The sequence below is a fragment of the Helicoverpa zea genome, chromosome 13 (genome assembly GCF_022581195.2).
Source record: "Helicoverpa zea isolate HzStark_Cry1AcR chromosome 13, ilHelZeax1.1, whole genome shotgun sequence".
In the NCBI taxonomy this organism is placed as follows: Eukaryota; Metazoa; Arthropoda; class Insecta; order Lepidoptera; family Noctuidae; genus Helicoverpa; species Helicoverpa zea.
In genome coordinates this window covers 2877594-2900715 of record NC_061464.1, presented here as the reverse complement: position 1 = coordinate 2900715, position 23122 = coordinate 2877594, and the positions used below count along the sequence as shown (strand labels likewise).

The 23122-nt window shown below is 35.6% G+C and overlaps 1 protein-coding gene across 5 annotated transcripts in view; it reads left to right on the top strand.

The window, feature by feature from the left end:
* LOC124635912 (brain tumor protein) overlaps positions 1 to 17060 on the top strand; it is a 448880-nt gene extending 431820 nt beyond the window's left edge. For 3 of the 5 annotated variants that reach the window (XM_047171870.1, XM_047171869.1, XM_047171866.1), the window contains one exon: positions 11295 to 17060. In XM_047171870.1, the coding sequence (XP_047027826.1) occupies positions 11314 to 13851 (2538 nt within the window). In that variant the 5' untranslated portion in view covers positions 11295 to 11313 and the 3' untranslated portion in view covers positions 13852 to 17060. Of the gene's footprint in view, positions 1 to 2319; positions 2398 to 11294 lie in introns of all 5 variants that reach the window. The other 2 variants (XM_047171868.1, XM_047171867.1) reach the window with 1 other exon arrangement.
* The last annotated feature ends 6062 nt before the right edge of the window (positions 17061 to 23122 follow it).

The following is a 23122-nucleotide window of genomic DNA, read 5'->3' as shown; positions in this document are numbered from 1 at the left end:
TACCCAAGGTTCATTTGTGGTTTAGTTGTATATTGACAACCATTAAAGGCATGATACCTCCAAGTTAACGTTCTCGCGAAACCGAACGCGTTAAAGACATTGCAATCTAACACCAAGCACAATAAACAAGCAATGCAATACGATTCTAAATCTTATTCCAAAGTGTGAAAGTCGTTTATAAAATGCATCTTTTCTTTCGTCACATATCCAAGTTTGTTGGAGTCTCATCGAATTCCCGCGCGGTCTGACACGTCCGTAAACTACTAACTCACATTAACGAATATAGTCAAACTTGTACAAAACTGGGAATAGGTGTTATCCTGGGAAAAATATATCTCGTTGTTTTTCGCATCACTAGTGGGTGATTATCAAAGTTTCTCCATAACGTAGTCGAGTGATGTACAACACTAGGTGTAATTTCGTAACGTGGTTTATAGTAAGAGATAGAACTATTGGTTAATAAATAACATTGAGCTTACGAGCCCTTGTGGAGCAATGAAAGTTATGGTTCGTGCCAAATCTGGTCTTGAGCCAAGTTTGGTATTAATATGGTTTATAAAATTGCAGTACATTACATACTCAGTATCTAGTAATTGCATGGAAAATGGCTGAACATGACCTCTAACTATTTCTCTTTATAAAATTAGAGTATTAGCGTCTTTGAAACATTAGTGCAACTGTAATCATGTAGGTACTAGGAGCGCATATCTTGCTTGCAGGTCTTACCAAAGATGATAAGCAGCTTATAGGAACATACTAAGGTTTCCTTTGCCGAGATGCTGCATTGAAAAATAAGGGCTTCATTGATATTGTACACGGGACAAAGAATTATTTTCTCTGAGATTTAATTCCTATTATATTATATATTGATATTGGAAGACTGAAAAAGTTAGACCTAAACGTGCATAATATTTTCGAAATATCGTCTCCGCTTATTATGTAGCTTAATGAAATTAATCGAAATATTCGGCAAAACACTTATTAAGAAAAACATCCCTTGTTTTTCGCAGAAAAACCAAATTAACTTAAAATCAAAATTTAATTCCATATTCTAAAGAAGATCCAAAAACCCAATTAGATTATTTAACTTAATTGCGAGAAGGTTTATTTTAAAGCAGTTGGAATTTTAATTTAGCAGTACATATAATTATAAGTACGAATACAAGTTTTTGATGCAAAAAATATATTTTACATGATTCCACAAAATTAAACAAGTAACTATGTACATTAATTTAGGTACGAAATAATGAACCCTTTTATATTGAATGACATTTTGTACATACATAGATAAAGGTTATTTAGAAATTGTATAAAGCTTGCCCAGCTGTCTACAAACTTTTTTAACGAGAATCAAACACACGCTATTATAGAAGAACTTACAAGTGAATGACAGATTTTTGTGTAAATGGCTTAATTCAATCTTGAAATTACTTCATACGCGATGTCGCTGTTTAGTGCATACAACACGGGCGGTACTGTATGTAAAAATATACCTACATTATAGTGCATAAGTAGATTGATAATTTTGTTAGGTACAGCTTTTTATTATCAGTTAACATTTTATTTCGCAAAATCACCAGTAATTTATAGCGAGCGCAACTAATTTCATGTAATCAAAATGAATAGTGATGTGACATCAACGTGATTGAATATCCCGGTAATAATTTTAAACTCGGCCAATAAATACAATGTTGGTAAAAGCATAAAATTAACTAAATAGGGCAGTAAATTTATTTCATTGTAACACCTATTAGTTTTATGTAAGGAGGAATAAAATGCACTCCGTTAGCATTGTCTACGCGTGGCAGTTGAAATTAAATTAAATTTCAACTGCACTTAGTAAATGGTTTTAAATGAATTCTGCTCGTTTCTACCAGTGTGCAGTGTTTTATGACTTTATCTATACTGTTCAGATGAGAAACGCTGTGTATTATCGTCATTTGCCTAGCCTTTTCCCAACTATGTTGGTGTCGACAGCTGACTACCAGAGTTTTATGAGGAGCGATTTCTTATCTGACCTCAACCCAGTTACTCGGGCAACCAGATAAGACTTACTGGCTTTTGACTACCCCTAACGACTGCCAAAGATGTTCAGTGACAACCGGGACCTATAGATTAACGTGCCCTCCAAAACAAAAAAAAAAGAAAAGAATATTTAAAAAATAGCCTTTTGGAAACTAGTGTTTCATTAACTTTCTTCTGTTTAAAATAAGGACCCATTTAAGAATAAATATTCTTTTTATAGTAGACCTTGTCGGCCATTGTTAAACTTTTCTATTGAAAGCATGCCTTTTAATGAAAGTTTTTTTATTTTTTCAGGTAAGTATCGAGACTGGAATCAATCTATGAAGAAGGAATACAATGTTTACTGTTGACTTATCTTCTAGCAGTAAATATGTAAGTTTTTCTAACTTGGTAATCATTTCTTTATACGCAGATTTTATCAATCAAACTTCAAAATTTTGAAAATTTGTGAATATTTGGAAATGTATTAAAAAATATATCGTTTTCAAAATTACTATTTATTAGAAACACTTTACTACTATTAAAAACATTTGCAACTAATCTTAGTTAGTTGCAAATGTAAAATGTTTACTATCAAGCAATTAGTGAATGCTTTACCAAATAACTTACAACGATATCAAGCTTTGATTGAAGTTGTTTTATTTTATATGCAAACAAAACAGCTTTTAGTCCTTTATTCATATTTATCATTGTCCCTATTCTCATGTTTATTTGGAGTTTCTTAGTACCATCAATTTCGTATTCTAAATTGAGTCGCATATAATGATAAATAACTATTTGTTTACGCAAACAAGACTTTGTTTTCTCACGGGATTTAGTAAACTTGTCTCTGAAAATGTTTGCTATTCTCCATTTACAGTATTTAAACGATCAATTAATAGAGAGAATGTATGATGAATTTACTTGAATAAATACAGCTTAAGGTAAATTTATATGCAAAGTTACTCATGACTTAAAATTTGAATTACTGTGAGAGTGAAAAGGAATAAAGGGTTAATGATGAAACTTCATCCAGTAACTGATTGCTATTTAAAATGCAAATGACACGATTCAGATCATGAACATTACTGGAATTAACGTCGATATTTATTAACGAGAGAGAGGCACGTCATTACAATGTACTTCAAATTCAATTTGCAAGGGGCGTTTAGATTCATTACCTACAATTTCGTATTTTAGATCTTCTCTGAATTTTAATGGCGGCAATTTGTGATGGCATGTGACGCTATCGCGATGACGTAATCATCTTACGAAGATTGTTTAAGTCATAATTAATATTACATGAGCGGGAATTCTACGTCGCTGTGCTGTCTGCCAGATGTGTATACTTGTATGTTAACGATTGAGATACGGGGCGACATATTTCGATTGGTTGATAGTTTCTTGCGTTTTATGAGAGTAAATCAGTTGGTATTTAAGTTAAACTCACGTGGTGTTCCGTAGGCAGAGATAAAAGCGTCGAGGTACAAAAATAAAAAGGAAAACAAAAATGACGGTTAAAGCGAGAATTTGTAAAAAAATCGTCATCCAACGTATAAAGCCGTCAATAAACTCCGAATAACTCAAGCAGGAATTATTCAAATTCGCGAAATCTAATCGAAAATTTATTCAAACATAGGGCCTAAAGTGGGAATGTGCGGATCCGCGCCGAGTGGTTAGATTGCCCGGGATTTGCATTTCGGTCCCTATACGGTACACGTGTAAGTGACGTATAGCAGAATAACATGACAGTTGCGTAGGTCGGGGACGATATTGCTCGATTTTGTCGATAAATCGCGTGACAATCGAATTGAAATAAATATCGAATATCGATAACGAAATAAATATTACTTTGGAGACAATTAATTTATAATTCATATGCCAAAATCCACTGTAATAAATAGTTACTAAAACTGACACATAATCAAACAGAACACTTTATGTACTTACATATTGCGGTTTCACGGCATGACCATTGATTGATGAACAGTTTACCGACTGTCACTAATCCCTGTTTGCGCGTTTATCACGGCTTGTTGAATTATAAATGTTCGTTATTACTGCTAATCGTCAGCATTTGAAATTAATTACTTGTAAAAGGTATATGTACTTACATGTTATGTATGTACGCGCCGTGATTAAGTCGTAATCCACGACAGTAAGCCTACAAATATAGCAACGAATTTCGAAGATATTCGTCATTTTGTTGCATCTATAAACACTGATTTATTTAATACCATTTCATTTACGACTGACGACATTTATTCACATTTTTTTTCTCGACATTCACAACGCCATAAGTTCTGATACGTCAATTCTGTATCACGATAAACCTTTACGACGTCGACAGAAATCTCGCGATAAAAAAGTATATTACCTCCAAACACATGTTAATCACTCGATTTTTTTTTATATCGAGAGACTGCGGCCGAAGTTCACTGGCAACATAACGTCAGTTTTCTTAAAACGACTGCTTACTACGAATTTATACGTTCCATTTTCAAACTGAACAGTTGTTTTAGGAAACTGACGTTTATGTTGTCAGTGAAGTTGGACTCAAATGCGGACTTTTTACAGCTGTGTCCCACCACTAGTTCTAAACATCGACACGTTTCGTCAGTTTTACGCGGCAACTTGATTGCTCCCGTAAATAATAAACATCGGTGTCACTTTTATCTAGAGACGTGCTTTCGAAGCTTCATACATTATTTATTTATAAAGGACAAGGGATCTGCATCTCTCTAGGGTATATTGAACAAGTTTTATGTGTTGTCATTCAATATTAAAGATTAGGGAGCGGCTGGCGAATATTTTTAGACTGTTCTTAGAAATTAATCTAGACTTATTCATGAAAGTTTTCATCAAATATAATGTTCTCGTGAAAATGTTTTCAGAGATATTAAAAAGGAGATGAGAAAGAACTATGTAAATAACCTTACGGCAGATCTGAAGGTTGAATTCTGATATTGCTTAATTTTTGCACAAGCTGGTACAAACTGCGGTTACTAGTCGCGTTCTGCTGCAGTTGGCTATCTAAATTGCACATGTTGACTCATTGACTGCACACATACATACTTCTACAGAATATGGCGCAGCATTTGTGACCAAACCCTCAAATCTAATTACGTAATAAAAATCCAATCCAAACTTCTATATAAAAAAAAAAATTATTAACATTGAAAAACTTCAGCAGCAACATTAAAGTAACACGTGATGTCATAAAAGTAGGGCTGGCACCTTCGTGAAATATATGCGCACTGTCCCTACACGGTGCTCATGAATTTTAACTTTCCCAAGCAGCAGGGTGTTTTGAATAATGCCCCTGTGGCAACCCTAACCACCGAAGAACTATTTTTAACACCCGTTTGATCATATCGAGTGAATGATAATCGCTTTTCATTTAAAATTCATGTTGAAAAATGATAATAGTGGTGCATTTTTTAATAATGCGAGTGGATAATTGTGAAATTTTCAATGAATTTTCATGCTGCATTTGTAATGCTTCACCTTTGATATTTCTATTTTATAAGGGCTTATGAAAACACTGAAGAACAATTACGTCTTTTGGTCCTTTCAAATATAAAAATTTACTAGATATACAGCCAACAAAAGGTAGCCAGAAATAAAAGATGGCTGCCCCAACTCAGTGCGGTCCATTAATAGAATAACTCACATACGTTGCGACAAGTAAAGAAATTCGTATCTTTTTACCTGGACCTCTCCTATTTGGGGTACGCAAGAATGTAGTGCTAAGCTATGTCATACAAAATGAGTCTCTGAAAGTACGCGTTATGATAACTGCGTAGCTAAAATCAGGACTGAAAGGGTAATGTTTGACTCCCCTTTTGATATACCTACTCGTATTTTAGACGTGATTAATTTTATAATTATATTTTGACTAAATTTTGTTGTGTTGCGTCAGTAAGTAGGTTTAAAATATACGTAAGCTTTGCATATATTTCATATCAGAATTTATGGACATTTATTCGCGGGATTCTATAATTACGTTACACATATATTTAATTGTAATAGTGGACACTGGTCCTTACATAGCTTACTAAAATATATGGTCGATATTATGAAACCCAACACCATACAATAAATAATTGGTTTGTCTGAATCAGTTAACAAAAAACTTAACAGCTTATATCTAAGGGATAAAATACTTTCAGCAATCAGTTCAGAAGATCTTCGTTGTAATAAAAGTTTAATTAGTTATGATAATTTTAGTTCAGTGCGTGTTTTGAATATTAATTTGGACTTTCTTTTTATAGTTATTGCTTGAACGTGATCAATTATGTACATGGATATTTTGAAAAATTAAGCTGAGAGATAATTTTGAAGGGATGACTTTCTGTATTTTTTTTACCCTTAAGCTTAGTGGTATCGATCCATCCGCTGTTTTTCGATTAGAGACCACTTATCTGCTTGATCAGTTTATACGCAAAATATTCCAATTATGATTTATATACAATTATTCCTATCCAAAATATTAAAGTCAATGTCCAAGTACTGGGCCAACAAAAAATCATTTCCGTGTAAGTTGGCGAACAATGCTAATAAATAGGAACCGCTTAATATAATCTTACCTCTCTCCATCGCCTGCGTATTTCTTAACAATGGTCCCAAATTAGTACATGTTACCCTAAAATAATAGTCTTTACTTCACCTTGCGTCTACCGTCCAATTTCCAAGAACAAGACCCGCCCTAACATTTCAATTGTCACCTTACACTACATGCGAATACCTACTCTAATTGCTAGGTGTTTGGGTCTATTTTTGTGTCTAACAAATTGTGATTTACGATAGTTCGAGAAGCCTTTTGGGGTTCAGTAATCTGCTTCGACCCAATCGCAATTAATGGCGGGCCGGTGCTATGGGCTTGTGAAGATCGCTTGTAAATGGAAGTGTCTAGAACTTACTATATCACTTTAGAAACATAATTTATTAATTGCTTTAGTATTCCTAGGCATGAATGCTCCATTGCTTTAAAGATTAAACCTAGTATGTGACTTCATCTTCTCCTTATTGACCTGTGCTTAATTGTATTTGGTATATTCCTTTCTGTCAGTACCCAAACTTTTACTCCTTTCTTATTCATGTAATCATTCATACAATCCATCCATTCCCCTTTCACTGTCTCTTTACCAATCGACTGTCCACAACTTTAGCTGACTAATAGCAGTTTCGGTTTAAATAGAAACAAATACAACTCTGGATGATCTGCCCCTCATATTTTATTTGCAAAGCAAAGAGCACGAATATTTATTGAAAACCATCATATCTACCTTCTGCATGTAGCCCTATCTAGCCTCTTTATAACAAAGAAGCCACATAGGTCTGTGGGCGCAACGGACAATTTTCAACTATTGTGCCAAGCACATAGTATTCTGATACAAATCTTAACTTCAAATTGAGTTCTACAAATTCGATATTTATGTAAGTGTGAATTTATTTCATTGATACGGGAGAGGGTGCAGAAAGGGTTCGACTATTAGATTTAACTATAGGTATGTCTGTTATCGAAAGGTTTGGGGAAGATCCTATCATTCTTTGAGTTCGCGGATGATGGCTTTCTATTCTATTAAAAGGCGTCTATGATACTTCAACATTATAAGAATTAGGTACTTTCACATATCCTACTATTAGGTGTTACGAATGCGAAAGTTTAAAAGGATGTATGTATGTATGTGGGTATATTTTTTATTCTTTCACGCTAAAACTACTGCAAGGATTTTGATGAAACTTTGTAGTGCATATATCAGAATAGCATATAGACTAACTTATCGATGCGTGGGAAGTACTTAATTCCTTCGAGATTCGGGCGAAATTTATTACACTCCGGAATACTATTTATAAACTTAAATATATTTTTACAAACAAACTGTCGAAATTTAACCAATATCATTAACCTATTTGCATTAATTACTAACAGATGTATGTACCTAATTATAACCCCCAAACCGCTGACCGCTGACTCTGCAGAATATCGATGTACTAATTACGTATGATGCAGTCTGCAACATGCTTGCATTGCAACATGTCACTATGAAACGAGTAAGCTAGGCCAACTGCAGCTGAAGCAGCGATTTCATGAGACAGGTTAATTAGTTTTATGCTGAGAAGTTTAGGTGACATTTTAGTGAAAAGAACAATGGTTTTGGAACATGAAGTATACCTACTTAGGTTAGTATTGAAGTATTGTTTTTTGCTCATGTACATTGTCTTTATGAATCGGCGACTCGAACTTACGCATACAAAGACAATGTACAAAAATATCTATATCTTAATGAAAATCACATTGATGCTTGCTTCCTTGCTACAAGGAAGCTCTAGAAAGTTAGTTATGAATGACAAGGAAACGAAAGACATGGTACATTTACATGGGTTTTCAACCCCTAACACTTCAAATCTGCATTCATTGATAGCGTTAATTACTAATAATATAAATTAAGGTTTACTTAAGACATTGTACGTGAATAAATAGAGTAAACGGTAATAATAAAGCTAAAAATACAGGTGAATACGAAGCCCACCTGTTATAATCCCCTGAACAATATCTACGGCCTCTGTACGAAGTCATGATAAAATAAGGGGAGGCTTAAAACTCACTGGACGCTATATTTATGAAGAAAATTCCTCGCTTATTAAATGGAAAATATCTTCAAGAATTTCAAAAAATATTGGTAGTAAAAATAATACATTCGAAGAAGTAGGTATAACATCTTCGGAAGTTGTTACGGGTAGTCAGAAGCCAGTGAGTCTGACAACCAGACTTACCAAGGGGTATTGAGTTACCTGAGTAACTGGATTGAGGAGGTCAGATAGGCAGTCGCTCCTTGTAAAACACTGGTACTCAGATGATGATGATGGAGATGTATTAATTAGCTTTTCGAGTGTAAGTTTGTAACCCATTACATATTCTTGCGTTCCAGACAATACAGATTAATTATTAAAGGCCCGAGAGATTACAGTTTATTAGTACAAGGTCTCAATTTAGTGAACTGAGGGCAAAGTAAATGCTTTTACGTAATTCCCTTTTATTGGTCAATATGGCTAGAGTTATTGGTACTATAATGCTTTTAGACAGGATTACTGGAGCTATAAATGTTCAGTTTCAGAAATTTATTTTATGAACTAGTCGTTTATAGATACATGCCTATATAGATTTCGTACATACATTCCAAATCTCGTGGTTTATGAGTTAATGCAATCCAAGTTCTAATATTATTAAATTACTATTGGTGGTATAAAATAATGAAAATGAGCCAATATTATGACGTAAACCTAACTGATTTTTAGCTACAACAATTTACATTGAAATAAGTAATTAGGATCATACGATACGATATAAAGGGAGCCGAGTACGGATGGGTGATTTCCAAATCCAAAAGCCATTTACAAACACACGTACATTAGTCCATCCATAAACATTCACAAAGTCTAGCATAGCGGAGCAATCACACAACCCGTTACACCCAAACGCCTCTAAACTTCCAAACTCAATTCCATCCAATCACATTACGTACCAAGTACCAAACGTACCTAATTTGTCGCCAAAACCGGTACAAATTCCCTGCTATGTCTTCATTGCTCCCCGTTCGGCCATTTTGTATGCAGCATCGGCAATGCAATTGAGCCGCCCGTCACTCGGGGCTAAACTGCGCCCGGGATGTATTGCGGCCGTTTCCATCTATCACGCAAATACCTATAGGTTAGATTGTCCAGATAATTTAAGTGGTATGACCCTTACAGTCCTTTATTTCAGTGGTGTTATTACACTGCTTAATAAATGGTAGCAGTACTGCAGTAAATACGGAAATTGTTAGGTATTCCTCAACTTCTTATGCTTAAGGTCATGCAATACGTGCATGAAATATCGGTCTTTTTCGGTTGATAATCTTCAATCCGTCAAAATCTTAAGACACAAGACGTATGTCCCAAAATTATTGTTCAAACTGGTCTGATGTAGTGCGAGCCTAACTTAGTACGATGTATCAGAAATTAGACAGGCCGGCTTCCAGTGATGTATTGTAAAGGGACCAGACTACGTGGATGGAATCTATCCTATGTATGTACTCGCTAAGGTTATACGTACCTACCTGTGTTGTAAGTTTTGAACTGAACTCGAGGCTAACTTGACGAAAAATCGGTCACGACTGAAATTATATGAAGTGACCCTACTCAAAGTTATTTTCGGACGCGCGTTACCCCGTAGAATTTTAAATACGAACGATTGTCATAACCCAAAACATTGTGACCGAAATTAATGGAATCTTGAGAAAATCGGACAAATCATATATTTTCCAGTCGCCAGTTCCACTCTCAGAAATCTTCGTAGAAATGCGTTTTGTTAATGTTACCTTTGTCTTTTGAAGGATTCACTAAATATTTTTGAGTGTTCTGCAGCGTCAAAAGTAATCGTCTGTTATGAAATTGTATTTTTTTTACAAACAGTAATTAATTTACTAAGAGTTCGGTGTACCTACTCTTCACTTTAAGTAGTACATTCGAGTTTTCTATTGCTTTAAAATGTAGATAGGTAATTCAATATCACTGTTTTATGTACCCAGCCGCGTTTTTATCGCCTCATCGGCGTGCGTTTTTAATTAAAAGCCGTATAAAAATACAACAGGGGCCATATTTCATAAAGTTTCGCACCGCAAGCTGCGGATTAGCGTCATTACAATTCCAAATTTGCAACTGAATTGCAACTCTGGAAATAGACATTAGAGCCGTTAAGCCAACTGGCTGCCAAGGCCATTCACCTCGAATACCCCTAAGGTAAAAAGAGGGAGTCGAAATATTCCACCCTCTAATTCGAGAACGATCCCCTTGCCGACACCCTACACGTCTCCATGGTAACCCCCGCCCTTGGGAAGTGCATCTCATGTAAACATTCCTGGCTCCCTGCATTTTCGACACCGTTATTGATGTTTTCGCTACTCTACTCGGCTCCTTCCGGTGTATCGCACGGCCGCTCGTAAATTTCCTGAAAGTATTGGGTAAAGCTTCTCTATTTATCAAGTTTATAGCAGTGGCTTCCCCTGTATCTAAGGTCACGGCTCCGAGGGAAAATGCATTTACGTAATACCCACCATTCATATACGAAATTTTCTAGCTCATGTAAGCCGTAAAAGGATGTCTGCCTATATAAAAATATTTGAGGAATATTACGTGTCTTTCCCACGTTTAATAACAGAAATGGTTACCTCCGACGTTTACAATTTCATATTCGTTGCGATGTTTATTTGGCTAGTTTATTAATAAGTGCATTTATATTGTTTCAGGGATGCCGGTTTCCTGAAGATGGCCTCACGCACCCCGTCCCTTGAGTCGCTGCCCGGTGCCAACTCAATAGGTTCGCTGGAGCGTGGCTCCTTATCGCCCCTGACTCTCAGTGGATCCTCGCCCCCAGCGAGTGACTCCGCCGTATGTGACCTCCGTGAGTTCGACGGCCTCGACACCACCTGTGCTATTTGCCGAGAAACATTCGTCGACCCCAAAGTACTCAACTGCTTCCACACATTCTGCCGGGGTTGCCTGGAGAGGGAACAAACGCACCCCGACAAAGTCACCTGCGTCACTTGCCGCGTAGACAGCCAGCTACCAACAGCCGGCGTACCTGGGCTTCTCACCAATCTTGTTATAGCTGCGGCTGTAGAGCAGGACGCTGATCTTCTGCCTACTGCTCGCCAGACCAACTCACCTTCAGCCCGCTGCACCGGCTGCAAGTCCAAGGAATCAGACGCCGTAGCGCGTTGCGTTGATTGCGCTAATTTCCTCTGCCCAAATTGCGTTATGGCGCACCAATTCATGCATTGCTTCGAAGGTCACCGTGTCCTGGCGTTCACGGACCTGAAAGATGACAAGGGTATGCTCGGATCTACCCTAACAGCGAGCGGCGACAAAACCGCATTTTGCCCGAGACACAAAAATGATATTTTAAAATACTTCTGCCGCACTTGCTCCGTGCCGGTTTGCAAGGAATGTACGATTATTGAACACCCGGCTGCTTTGCATGACTGTGAGCACTTATCTGACGCTGGGCCCAAACAATTGGAACTGATGCAAACGGCTGTAAATGAAGCCAAGACTCGAGCCACTGAAATTAGGCACGTAGTCAAAACTGTTGAACATGCTGCTGGTAAATTACAAGTTCAGTACCACAAAGCTCAAAATGAAATTAACGATACGTTCCAATTCTACCGCTCTATGCTCGAGGAGCGTAAGCAAGAACTACTGAAAGAACTCGAAAGCGTATTTTCCACGAAACAAATTGCTCTCACAGTAGTCGGGCAGAAAGCTCAAGAGACTGTTGATAAGATATACCAGACGTGCGACTTCGTTGAGCGATTGACAAAATGCGCCAATATTGCTGAGATACTTATGTTCAGAAAATTGTTAGACACGAAGTTGCAATCTCTAATGAGTTCTAATCCGGAACAGAGCGTACAGACAGCTTGTGAACTTGAATTTGTCTCGAACTACCAAGCCATACAAGTTGGCGTAAGAAACACTTTTGGATACGTACGCTCTAGCTCAGAGGCGAATGTTGGCCCTACTAAACAACCACCTATTGCTCGCCCTACCAACGGCAACTTATTGAACGGTGGGTCATCATCCAGCAGCAGCAGCGTCAATGGAAGTTCAGGTAGCCTGAACGGTGGAATCCACCTACCCACTGGCTTAAACGGGGTGCTCGATCGCCCATATACAAATGGACTACTTGGGCCTACAAGCCAATCCACGTCACCTTTCGAGTCCAACATCATTTCGAAACGATTCAATAGTGCCAACAGTCTAGGTCCATTCTCATCTGCTATCGGAGATATAAACTTGAATGGCATCAACCCTTACGAGAAGTGGTCAAACGGCGGTTGCGACTCGCTGTTCCCTCCGACGACGGCTGACCCATATTCGCTAACATCTTCGGCCCACGCTGATCCTATTTTAGACTTGACAAACAAGCTTATATCTACTGCCATTTTCCCGCCGAAATCTCAAATCAAACGACAAAAGATGATCTATCACTGCAAATTCGGAGAGTTTGGTGTGATGGAAGGTCAATTTACTGAGCCAAGCGGAGTAGCTGTCAATGCTCAAAACGACATAATAGTTGCTGACACCAACAATCATCGCATACAGATTTTCGACAAGGAAGGACGCTTCAAATTCCAATTTGGTGAATGTGGCAAACGGGACGGCCAACTGCTGTACCCGAATAGAGTAGCCGTTGTCCGTACTTCAGGCGACATAATTGTAACTGAAAGATCACCAACTCATCAAATTCAGATTTATAACCAATACGGCCAATTTGTGCGCAAATTCGGTGCTAACATCCTTCAGCATCCCCGCGGCGTGACGGTGGACAACAAGGGCCGCATTGTCGTTGTCGAATGCAAAGTAATGCGCGTAATCATCTTCGACCAGATTGGCAACGTGCTACAGAAATTCGGCTGCTCTAAACATCTTGAATTCCCCAATGGAGTTGTAGTCAACGACAAGCAAGAGATCTTCATCAGTGACAACCGCGCACATTGCGTCAAAGTATTCAATTACGAAGGAATTTACTTGCGTCAAATCGGCGGCGAGGGTGTAACTAACTACCCTATTGGTGTTGGCATTAACGCAGCTGGCGAAATTTTGATCGCTGACAACCACAACAACTTTAATCTGACGATATTCACGCAGGACGGGCAACTGGTATCCGCGCTAGAGAGCAAAGTGAAACATGCTCAATGCTTCGACGTGGCGCTCATGGACGACGGCTCCGTGGTCCTCGCCAGTAAAGACTACCGGCTTTACATCTATCGCTACGTGCAAGTGCCGCCCATAGGCATGTGAGTAGCACGCTCTGATCACAGGAGATCCGAATGACCGATGAACTATAGAGCAAAAATCGACACCCAGAGACGTAAATATTATTATTATTAATCGACGTAAGGACTTACTGTTCTAGCGAAGCGAGTGTCAATTTTTGTAGTTCAAGTGACGATTTGTGAACGGAACTTGCTAAAAGTGTGCAAGTGGTGCAACTATGTGGCTGTCTCGATGTGATCATACCGGCTTGCGATGGGTATTCTCTACAATATTCGGCATAAGATCTCTTTATGAATTATTTCTAAACGAAACTGTAATGAGATTAGTTATAGTATTGACATTGTTATTCGAGTACCTATTGATTGATGGTTAGAGATTAAATTCCGTTGGATCGATCCGAAATTTCGCGCGAACGGTGTTCTCGAATCCTTATCATTTTTTGATCTATTGAATAATATTTTTTCATATCCCACATCGTTAAATTAGGGATGAATATTAAGGGCATTTGTATTATTTAGCCCATTTGTTGGACCAATATTTTAACTATTATTACTTAACAAATTGTTAGGCGTTAAGCGTGTGATTTTATCGTAAATAAGAGAGCATCGAGCGGCATTGTTGTTAGTTTTAAGATTATTTCTACGGCACAATAGCACTTCCTGTTTTTAATTAGCACTTATTCTGTGTCGATGGAAACTATGGATTATTAAAAAAAAACTAAGTAAGGAGTTGTTACATTATTAATTAGGTAAGTGTTAAATTGATTGAGCTGAAATGGACAATCTTTGGTTACTACCCCACTTAACGTAGTTACTAAATTTTAGGGAAATAATGATGTTAGGGGTTTTATCAATGACAAAGTTGACTGCGGCGTTTGGATTTTAGTAAAACAATGACTTTTAACCTCTACTGAATATAATACTATTTCTTTTATACGTAATAGTAACATCACAAAGTGGCGATCAAGAATGTTTTATAGTCCTCAATGAGTTGGAAAATGTTTTGCATTCTATCTACGTACTAGTATGCCCTCAGTTGAGAATTTATAAAGCATTTTTAGATAGTGAAAGATTGTAAGTTTATCTCTCGTTATATATCGGAGGGCAGTACTTCAGCAGTAACTTATCGATACCGCCTAGTCGCTGAGAGCCCGCGGACCTTAGTCTTCTGATGTTGTTTTAGTAACATTTGGTTGATATTGTTCGTTTTTATGCATTGATTGTAGTAACTATTAGAGCACTTAGGAAATGGTCGTTTCGCTAGCATCTTTTTTTAATTTTTTGAGATTTTTAACAGTTTTAAATCGGAGCGCATGCGTTTCTACTTTCTGGGAGTATTATAAACAGCTCGGTATACAAAATAATTATACAATTTGTTATTCTGGTAAGATATTTTTTTATATGGAAACAACTTTATTTTTGTAGTGTTTAGTATAACGGTGCATGTGTAACGTATACTTTTCTTGTGTATTTTATGAATATTGCGCTATTATTATTATTTTTTTAATTCATTACCGTGTGTTTGAGTGTGTTAGCAGAATTATTTTAGTTTGATTTTCATTAGAACTTTTTGGTTTTCTTAGCAAATAATGTTTTTTTTAGTATTTTTTTCGCTGAATCTATGACAATAGAGAGATCTGATCCGGCATTGGGTCGGTATCTTGAAGATCTGTTAGTTTTAGGTTGCGCGTTTCCATTTTGGTGATATATCTTAAATAAATTAAAATGTTTGAAGATGCGTCGGCAGACGTCGCGTGCGCACCGTGGCGACCTGTATATCGTGTGCCATAAGATCATGTTGTGATTTAATAAGTGATATTTAGTATTGTTTGTAAATATGTACCATACTTTCATATAAATCTAATCGTAAGGGTATCTGATCGAATTACTTATGATTGTTTCTCTTTATACTTGTAGTGCAAGTTATCGTAACGTTATACTGCAAATTTTACACTTTTTAATTTAATACTTAAATAAAATAATTATAATATTTATTTACCACCGATTACCTACCTTATAATAAGTAAGTTTTGGCAATCTTTTATACAATATAATTTTAATGATAACTGCTCAATATATGATTAAAAAAAAAACAAACTTATTGCCAAATGTAAAAATACAAATGGCTGACAGAACAGCGACAGCTTTAGTGTATAATATCGATCTTCGAATTTATGATTACCATACTTGCACTAAAAGTTGAACGTTTTGGGAACAACTGATTTCTTCTCACATTGTTTTCTGTATTTTGCCTACCACCGTGCACACACAACCGTCGCCTCGACGCATCTTCGATCAAATAGTTAATGAGCACTGGATTAGGTGAAACACGTCACGCGTCTTAGTGTCCAAATTTCAGTGATTATTCACCAATGATTTTATTATAGACTGCCCTGTTCCTATCTCCTAAGACGATGTGATCGATAGATTTCACTTAATCCACTGACAAGTGAACATTGATTGTAAGTCGACTATTGACCGCAAGTCTGCCTTACCTCAGTTCACTTTGACGAATTCTTCGACTTATCGATTTTATTCACCAATGATTTTTATTTAATGATTCGTCCTTATGAACTGAGGTCACGCTAGAAATTCGGTAAACCGTTATTTTAGACTTAAATGTTCGGATTTCTTTGTGAAAATTATGTCATATTATCAACGTAATATTGTTGTAATTTTCACTAAAGAAATTCAGTTTTTGGTAACAACATACGCTTCTACTTAATTGAGATCATTTCATCGTATTATATTTATATTAAGTATAGTATAGTGTATCGAAATTTTATTAAATAAGATTTGCAAATTATGACAACTTCACGTTTACGCCTAGAAAGCTGTGTAATCCCGATTTTATTTTTTTAGTTTTTTTGTCGACCGGTAGTTACTCTTTATTTTTTAACCAGTAAATGGTAATTTAAGTTTCAGTTATAATTATTATTACAAACTTAATTCACATTAATTTTTTGTGTTTTTGCATAATAATGTTAGTGAAAAAAGAAATGATTTTTCTGTACTAGAAACATTATCATTCTTAAAAATTGCATTTCTAAAGCTCGAGGACTGAATTGAAACATGTTTTGTCTTTAAATATATTTTGTCGATGTTTGTTGTTATAATTATATTTTTTTAATTATTTGTATAAACAATTGTTCTTTAAATTAATGTACATCGTTTTGTTTTGAATTATTTTTGTTGTAATTGCTTTTTATAATAATACCAGTTCATTGCAGTTTAGATGTGTGTTTTATTTTTATTTTCTTTTTTTTTACCAAAGTAGTGCTTCTGTAGTTTTCACCTGCTAAGTTGTGACTATTTTAATCTAATTAATTGAGTTACAACTTACAATGCATGTTTGTGCTAATGAATCTGCTTTTATACGTACACAGTATACAAATAGGTACCAGTTTTGAAGATAGTTGTAAATACACATTTTTTTTATCAAGGATCGCAAGAATATTGCTTACAACTTTACAGATTACCACTACTTAAAGTACAAAATTGGTCCGAAGTATCTTTCAAACTTACTACTTACTCTATTCTACTAGATTACTCCTTTATCAAAGGCACAAAGTTGACAAAATAAATAGACAAACTTATTCAATTTTAAAACTCGTCAAGTAATCTTGAACTGGAAACCGAAATTCTAATATCATAGACAATATTTTACTTAACAAAGTAATGTTTAATCTGTACTAGACTTTTCCCACTTTTAACAAGATTCAATTTTATAATTTCCTGTTTACAGATTTACTTAGTTTTTTTTGGCATAAATATCACATTTACTAATACACATAGATTCTTTAGCACAAATATCCCGGTGGTAGTATCCCGTGTTACCCAGTGTGTGCATTTTTGACTAGACTTAGTACAGTTGGTGTCAGGGAACAAAAGGCATGAGTATCGTAAGTATTTTTGCTTTAGTTTTATGCGCAAAAAAATATAAAAGGTTACTCTAATTTTGGCATTTAAAAAAAAAGTTTCAAAATTTGCAAACACCTCAAAACATTATTAGTTGATTTTGATTCCTACAGATGTTTTTTTAATTATAAAAAAATCTTGTACGAATTCAAATTTCAAATAGTTACATTTAAAATTGAAAAATTGGAGTAATACCGAACAATTGACACAAACACATGAATATCATATAAAATTATTTTGGTTTCAGGATTAATGATTGTAGGTATATGTAAAGATCATTTCACGAAATGCTCATCAAAATCAATAGTTTACTCAGTGCAAACGAGACTGTTTTGTGGTCAATATTGGCATAAATAATATCATAAAATTCTACACAAACTATTCAAAACTGCAGAATTGGTCCTGGTACAATTTTTCAATCAGTCGGTCGGACAAAAATTGCATATAATTAAAAACAATTTTTAAATAAATAATAATAGACCCTGTTTCAATTAAATTCAATTAATCCTCTACCGAGCTTTTACCGCTTAATGCAACGACACAGCCATCCAGCAACACAATAATATTTTGTATGAAATAACAAAAGTATCCAATTTTTGTCGAAACGACTGGTTTACGAAACTCCATAATTCCATGAACACTGCTTACCATCAGAAGACAAACACCATAACCAAACGCTTCTCAGTGAATTAGGCGGTACATTTCCCAGCACTAAATATCTACATAAAAATACATATTCTTATGAATGTAGGCTATAAATCTTCGTGTGTAAGTACTATTTGTATTCTAATGTAAGAACCTAATATCCCAAGTAAGCTTTACTTTTCTACGAAAACGTAGCTATTAATATCCGTTTTAGGAGTCCTTGGATACAGTTCCCGTCAACAGCACTGCTTCAAAAGAGCGCTACCAAACAACCAATATTTCAAAGTCAATTACTCTAGGGAACATTTTACTACTAACTTAGCACCTACTAGTTACGTAAGCGCGAGCTAGGCTTACAAGATCGTTTATAATTTTATACTCAGCAGTTTTTCTTAAGATTAAAATTAAGATCGAAATGACTTCATTCCTCTTTGGTTCACATTTACATCAACGTAAATTCTAAAGTACTCTCATTCGATTCGCCATTAGGTATCGAGAATAAGTAAATCGGTTGCTGCTGCTCCCTTCAACTCTTAAATCATTAATTCAAGCATGTCATTGTTAGAATTGAGGTGAAGAAGACTTGATCATTGATGAAATTTCAAGCTTTCAGCCACTCATCGTTCCCTTATTTGATTTAATTGCCGTTCTAACACCATTATCGCCAGGAAGTGTGTCGAGCAAAAATGTAAATACTTTTAGAATAATGATGTTGGTAGTATTACTAACTAGGTATAAGGAAAGCCGGGATCTGAACAAGATGTGACGTCGCGACGTGGGTTTTTAGAGAGAGGGTACGTAGTGTGAGAGAGTATTTTTATAAAACGAAATTAACAATCAAAATATTTGTAGTGTGTTATTTAGGTATGACGTTTGTTGAGAAAGTCGGACGATTCGAGGCAGGTAGCACATTGTTGACAGAAAAAAAAAATAATGGAACGATATCCGAATTCGACAGGATATAATAAGGGTTTTACAATAACCATATCGATAGTGTATTTTACTCTTAATGATTGTTTGAAATCGATAATTTTGTGTCAGTTAAGATTCACCTGTTAATGTATTCATCAAGGTAGATATAATGTATCGATGTTAGCTTATCATATTGTATGTGGTTAACAATTTGGTCACTTATTACATTTACTTGGTAGTGCGTCGTTAAATTTGATAAGTTCGTTGAGCCATGCGAAGTTGTACATACAATAGCTGCTTTCGCATCCAGTCGACTCTGGTGGCACGACGTACCACGCAACTATTGCTCAGGAATTGTATTCGTTTTCATATACATTCGAAGTTTTTTTCTACCGTCGCTTCTATATGTATTTAAGCGATGTTGCATTGTTAAGAATACGCTAAAATGAGAAGTATAATTTTAGTGAATTGCACAGAACGTTGGTGTTTCACTTAATTTTTGATGTATTTTTTCTTGAAAGAGAATTGTATTCAATGATTTTACTGTATTCACGACTGATGTTGAGTTTGATGATGAATGTAAATTCGTTGATGTGTTTTGACGGAACTGAGAGCCTCAGGTTGCCGCGTGATGTTATGGGCCGCTGTTGCTTGACGGATTGTATGCACTGCTTCCGTCAGAACACGTTGTCTCAAAAATTGTGATTGTAAGTTAAGGTGATTAACAAAGCACATATTAGCACAAACCATCCATTCTCGAAGAAGTACTATGCTGAATGTTTTTAAAAATTAACTCACGTTTGAATTTATGATACATTTTATTGTAAAAATTAAATGCAAAATATTTTACTATCGCTTAAGTTAGTTGAGACGTTCGCATATAATAGTGTTTATTTTCACAAAGGTGAGGATTTTTTTAGTGACGAAGTTTTGGACTTCTTGAAATGTTTTTATATGATATTGATTCTACTTTTAAATAATGACACGTAGGTTAATGTGATTGTGTATTGTCGTAACGTTTTCTTTGCTCCTTATGTACCATAGCGATCGGTGTTGCTACTTTCAGTAGAGAGCGTACTGTATTGAAACGCTCCCTTCATCTCGCTCTAGCTTTCACATATTCCTGTTGTCAGACAGAGATGAAGCGAATACAGTACCGGTTTCAGTTTCTTCATCATGTGTAGATAATTTTTAATCTAAGGTGTGTGATTTTTAGTTATAAATATTTTTTACATAGTGGAAAGATTCCAAATCATAGGAAAAGTTGGTAGCAAATGACATATCAAGTAATGTTTTTAATTATATGGAAGTATGCGCAGGAGTCGGGACGGTTAGTGATGGGTAGATGGCGATGTTTATATATTGGCAGTGTTTCTAAATTGACAATACTGACGGATTATGTATTCGAATGTTGATCAAATGATATATTTAATAGAGAAATGTTAACGAAACGCGACATATCGTCCACAAAGTGGTGACGTAGAGCAAATTGATAGAACAATGAAGGAATGGTTTAAGATTGTCGCTGGCAAAGAAAGTTTAGGTTGGAACGAAGCAAAGTAACATTTGGAATCTTTCTTAACGATGCTAGTCGCCAAAGAAATTGCTTTTAGATAATTAAATGTTATCATAATATGTGTATGCACGTAAGTTTATAAACCTATATTAATTATACGAAGCTTGAATTGTCCACACACAATCGATTTTACACACTAAATGCCATCCTGCCAGTTGTAAGGAGAACACAATGCTTATGATGAACTAAATTAAAATTAAATCCTATATAGCGAGTACGAGTAGTTGTGTATTTTTAGATATCGCATTGTCTATGTTAGTTTAGTGTGTAAGGCACATCGTGAGCTTTGAATCAGCGTAAGTCTGTCACCAATATTTTTTACGATACGAGACGTAGTAATGTTAATGTAATGTTTCAAGCCGTGCTTTCTTCGGTTAGTATACCACTTGTAGATTTGTAAGGTATCGTGACCCTCGTCACTGACTCAGTGCTACAGCTTCAGCTAACAGCACCCTTTCGTTTGGACTCGGACACGCCACAGCTTCGGACACGGAACCGTGGACGCAATACACGCATACGTGCACGGGTGTATATAAGGCCGTTATTAGTAATTAAAACGTCATCATTAAAAAAAAAAAAAACATAAATATAATTCAGTAATCTAACTTTATAATCTACTGAAACACCATAATGCGCCGTGGCCTTAAATTTGAAGGAATGTGTTAAACATTTGATAAAATTGAAAAAAAAAACATTTGGGAATTTTTGTACAGACAATGATCCTCTGTGTTTCACATGTTCAGTCATTTATCATAAACTGTTTTCTAATATAAGTGCTAATATATCTTATTGACGTGTATGGTAACCCTATAGGTTAGATATTTAACAGTAGACACTACGTAGGAACGCTTTACTTCGTCCTAATGATTGTTGATTTCAATATGTACTTTCATTCTTGCATATCCACATTTTAATGAAGATTTGTAATTGTTACCTACGCATTAGTTACTTTGAGACTGTTCAAAATGTACTATCAAGAATTTTTCACTAAGGGAAAGGGATGTTCTAGCAGATATTTTTGATACTTTGATGATCGAAGGGAAACGTTGGTAGTGTAGGGTTTGGGAGTGCGCGGGGCGAGGTTAGGCCCTGTGAGGCGGCCTCTCGCGACCGCGGCGAGGACCTTATTAACTCCCGCATCTTCGTGAGCGCGAATATTAAATGTTACTGTAAACGAAAAAAAAAACAATGTTGTTCTTATATGAAAACGCGATGGTTTTCGCTGATGACTTGTTGTTTTTCATATATTCAATAATATTTCCTTTATTTTTTGTACTCTTTAGTATTAAGAATTAATATTAAAATAAACTATTCAATGTTGATTACTCTAAAATACCAATAACTTATGAATTAAGGAATGTGTGACATAGTTTCCCCGAGAGCCTTACTAGTTGAGACACCTTTTCCTTAGACGTATACCTTGAAACTGTACTCTTAACTGTTGGTTATATATGATGTGAATGGCACTTGTTAACATCTCTTAATGTTACTCGTCTGCTACTATCCAAACTTTTACATCCCCTAATCTACCTTCCACTAAGCTACAGAGTAAGAAATCACCGCAAAATTCCGATGTTAGATCAGGCCTAGGAACTTAAATATAAGAGTTCATCATTCTTAGTTAGATGGTATGACTCAATTTTAAGACTGATGACAGAAAAAGAAAAAAAAAAAAAACAAAAAAAAAATATTAAAAATCCTGGATAACTGTTTCTTATTTTAGGTAGACCTTCTAAGTTTCGCTTCTATTCGGTGTTAGTTGGCGAAACTGTAGGATAGTGTAATAGAACTTTGATAGCCAAATTTTAGTAAAAATGGTGTAACACGTTTCGCCAACTGAAGCCAGTGATGTCACATTATCGATCGATATTCGTCTTCTGTCGATACTTTTCTATGTCTTCTATCTTTAAAGACGATGATAAAAGTCGATAAATGATCGGGTTCGATAAAATCCATGGTAATGTTAACTTCATTAATGTTGACGTTACATTTGAAATTGATGGAAAAAACATAATGAAAAAAAAAATTGAAAATACTATTTGTTGCCAAAGTGTTGTTAGGAATAAACATGTAGTTATAAAAATCGGTTGTCACATGCATAATTAAGTTGTTCTTGGGTGGTTTGAAATTAAGGAGAGAAGTTGAAAAATATTTCCAATGATATATTTTTTCATAATGAACTTGAATGCTAATCGATACTTAAGGTTTATATCTGTGTAGGAATTTAAACTTAACGTGTGGTAAT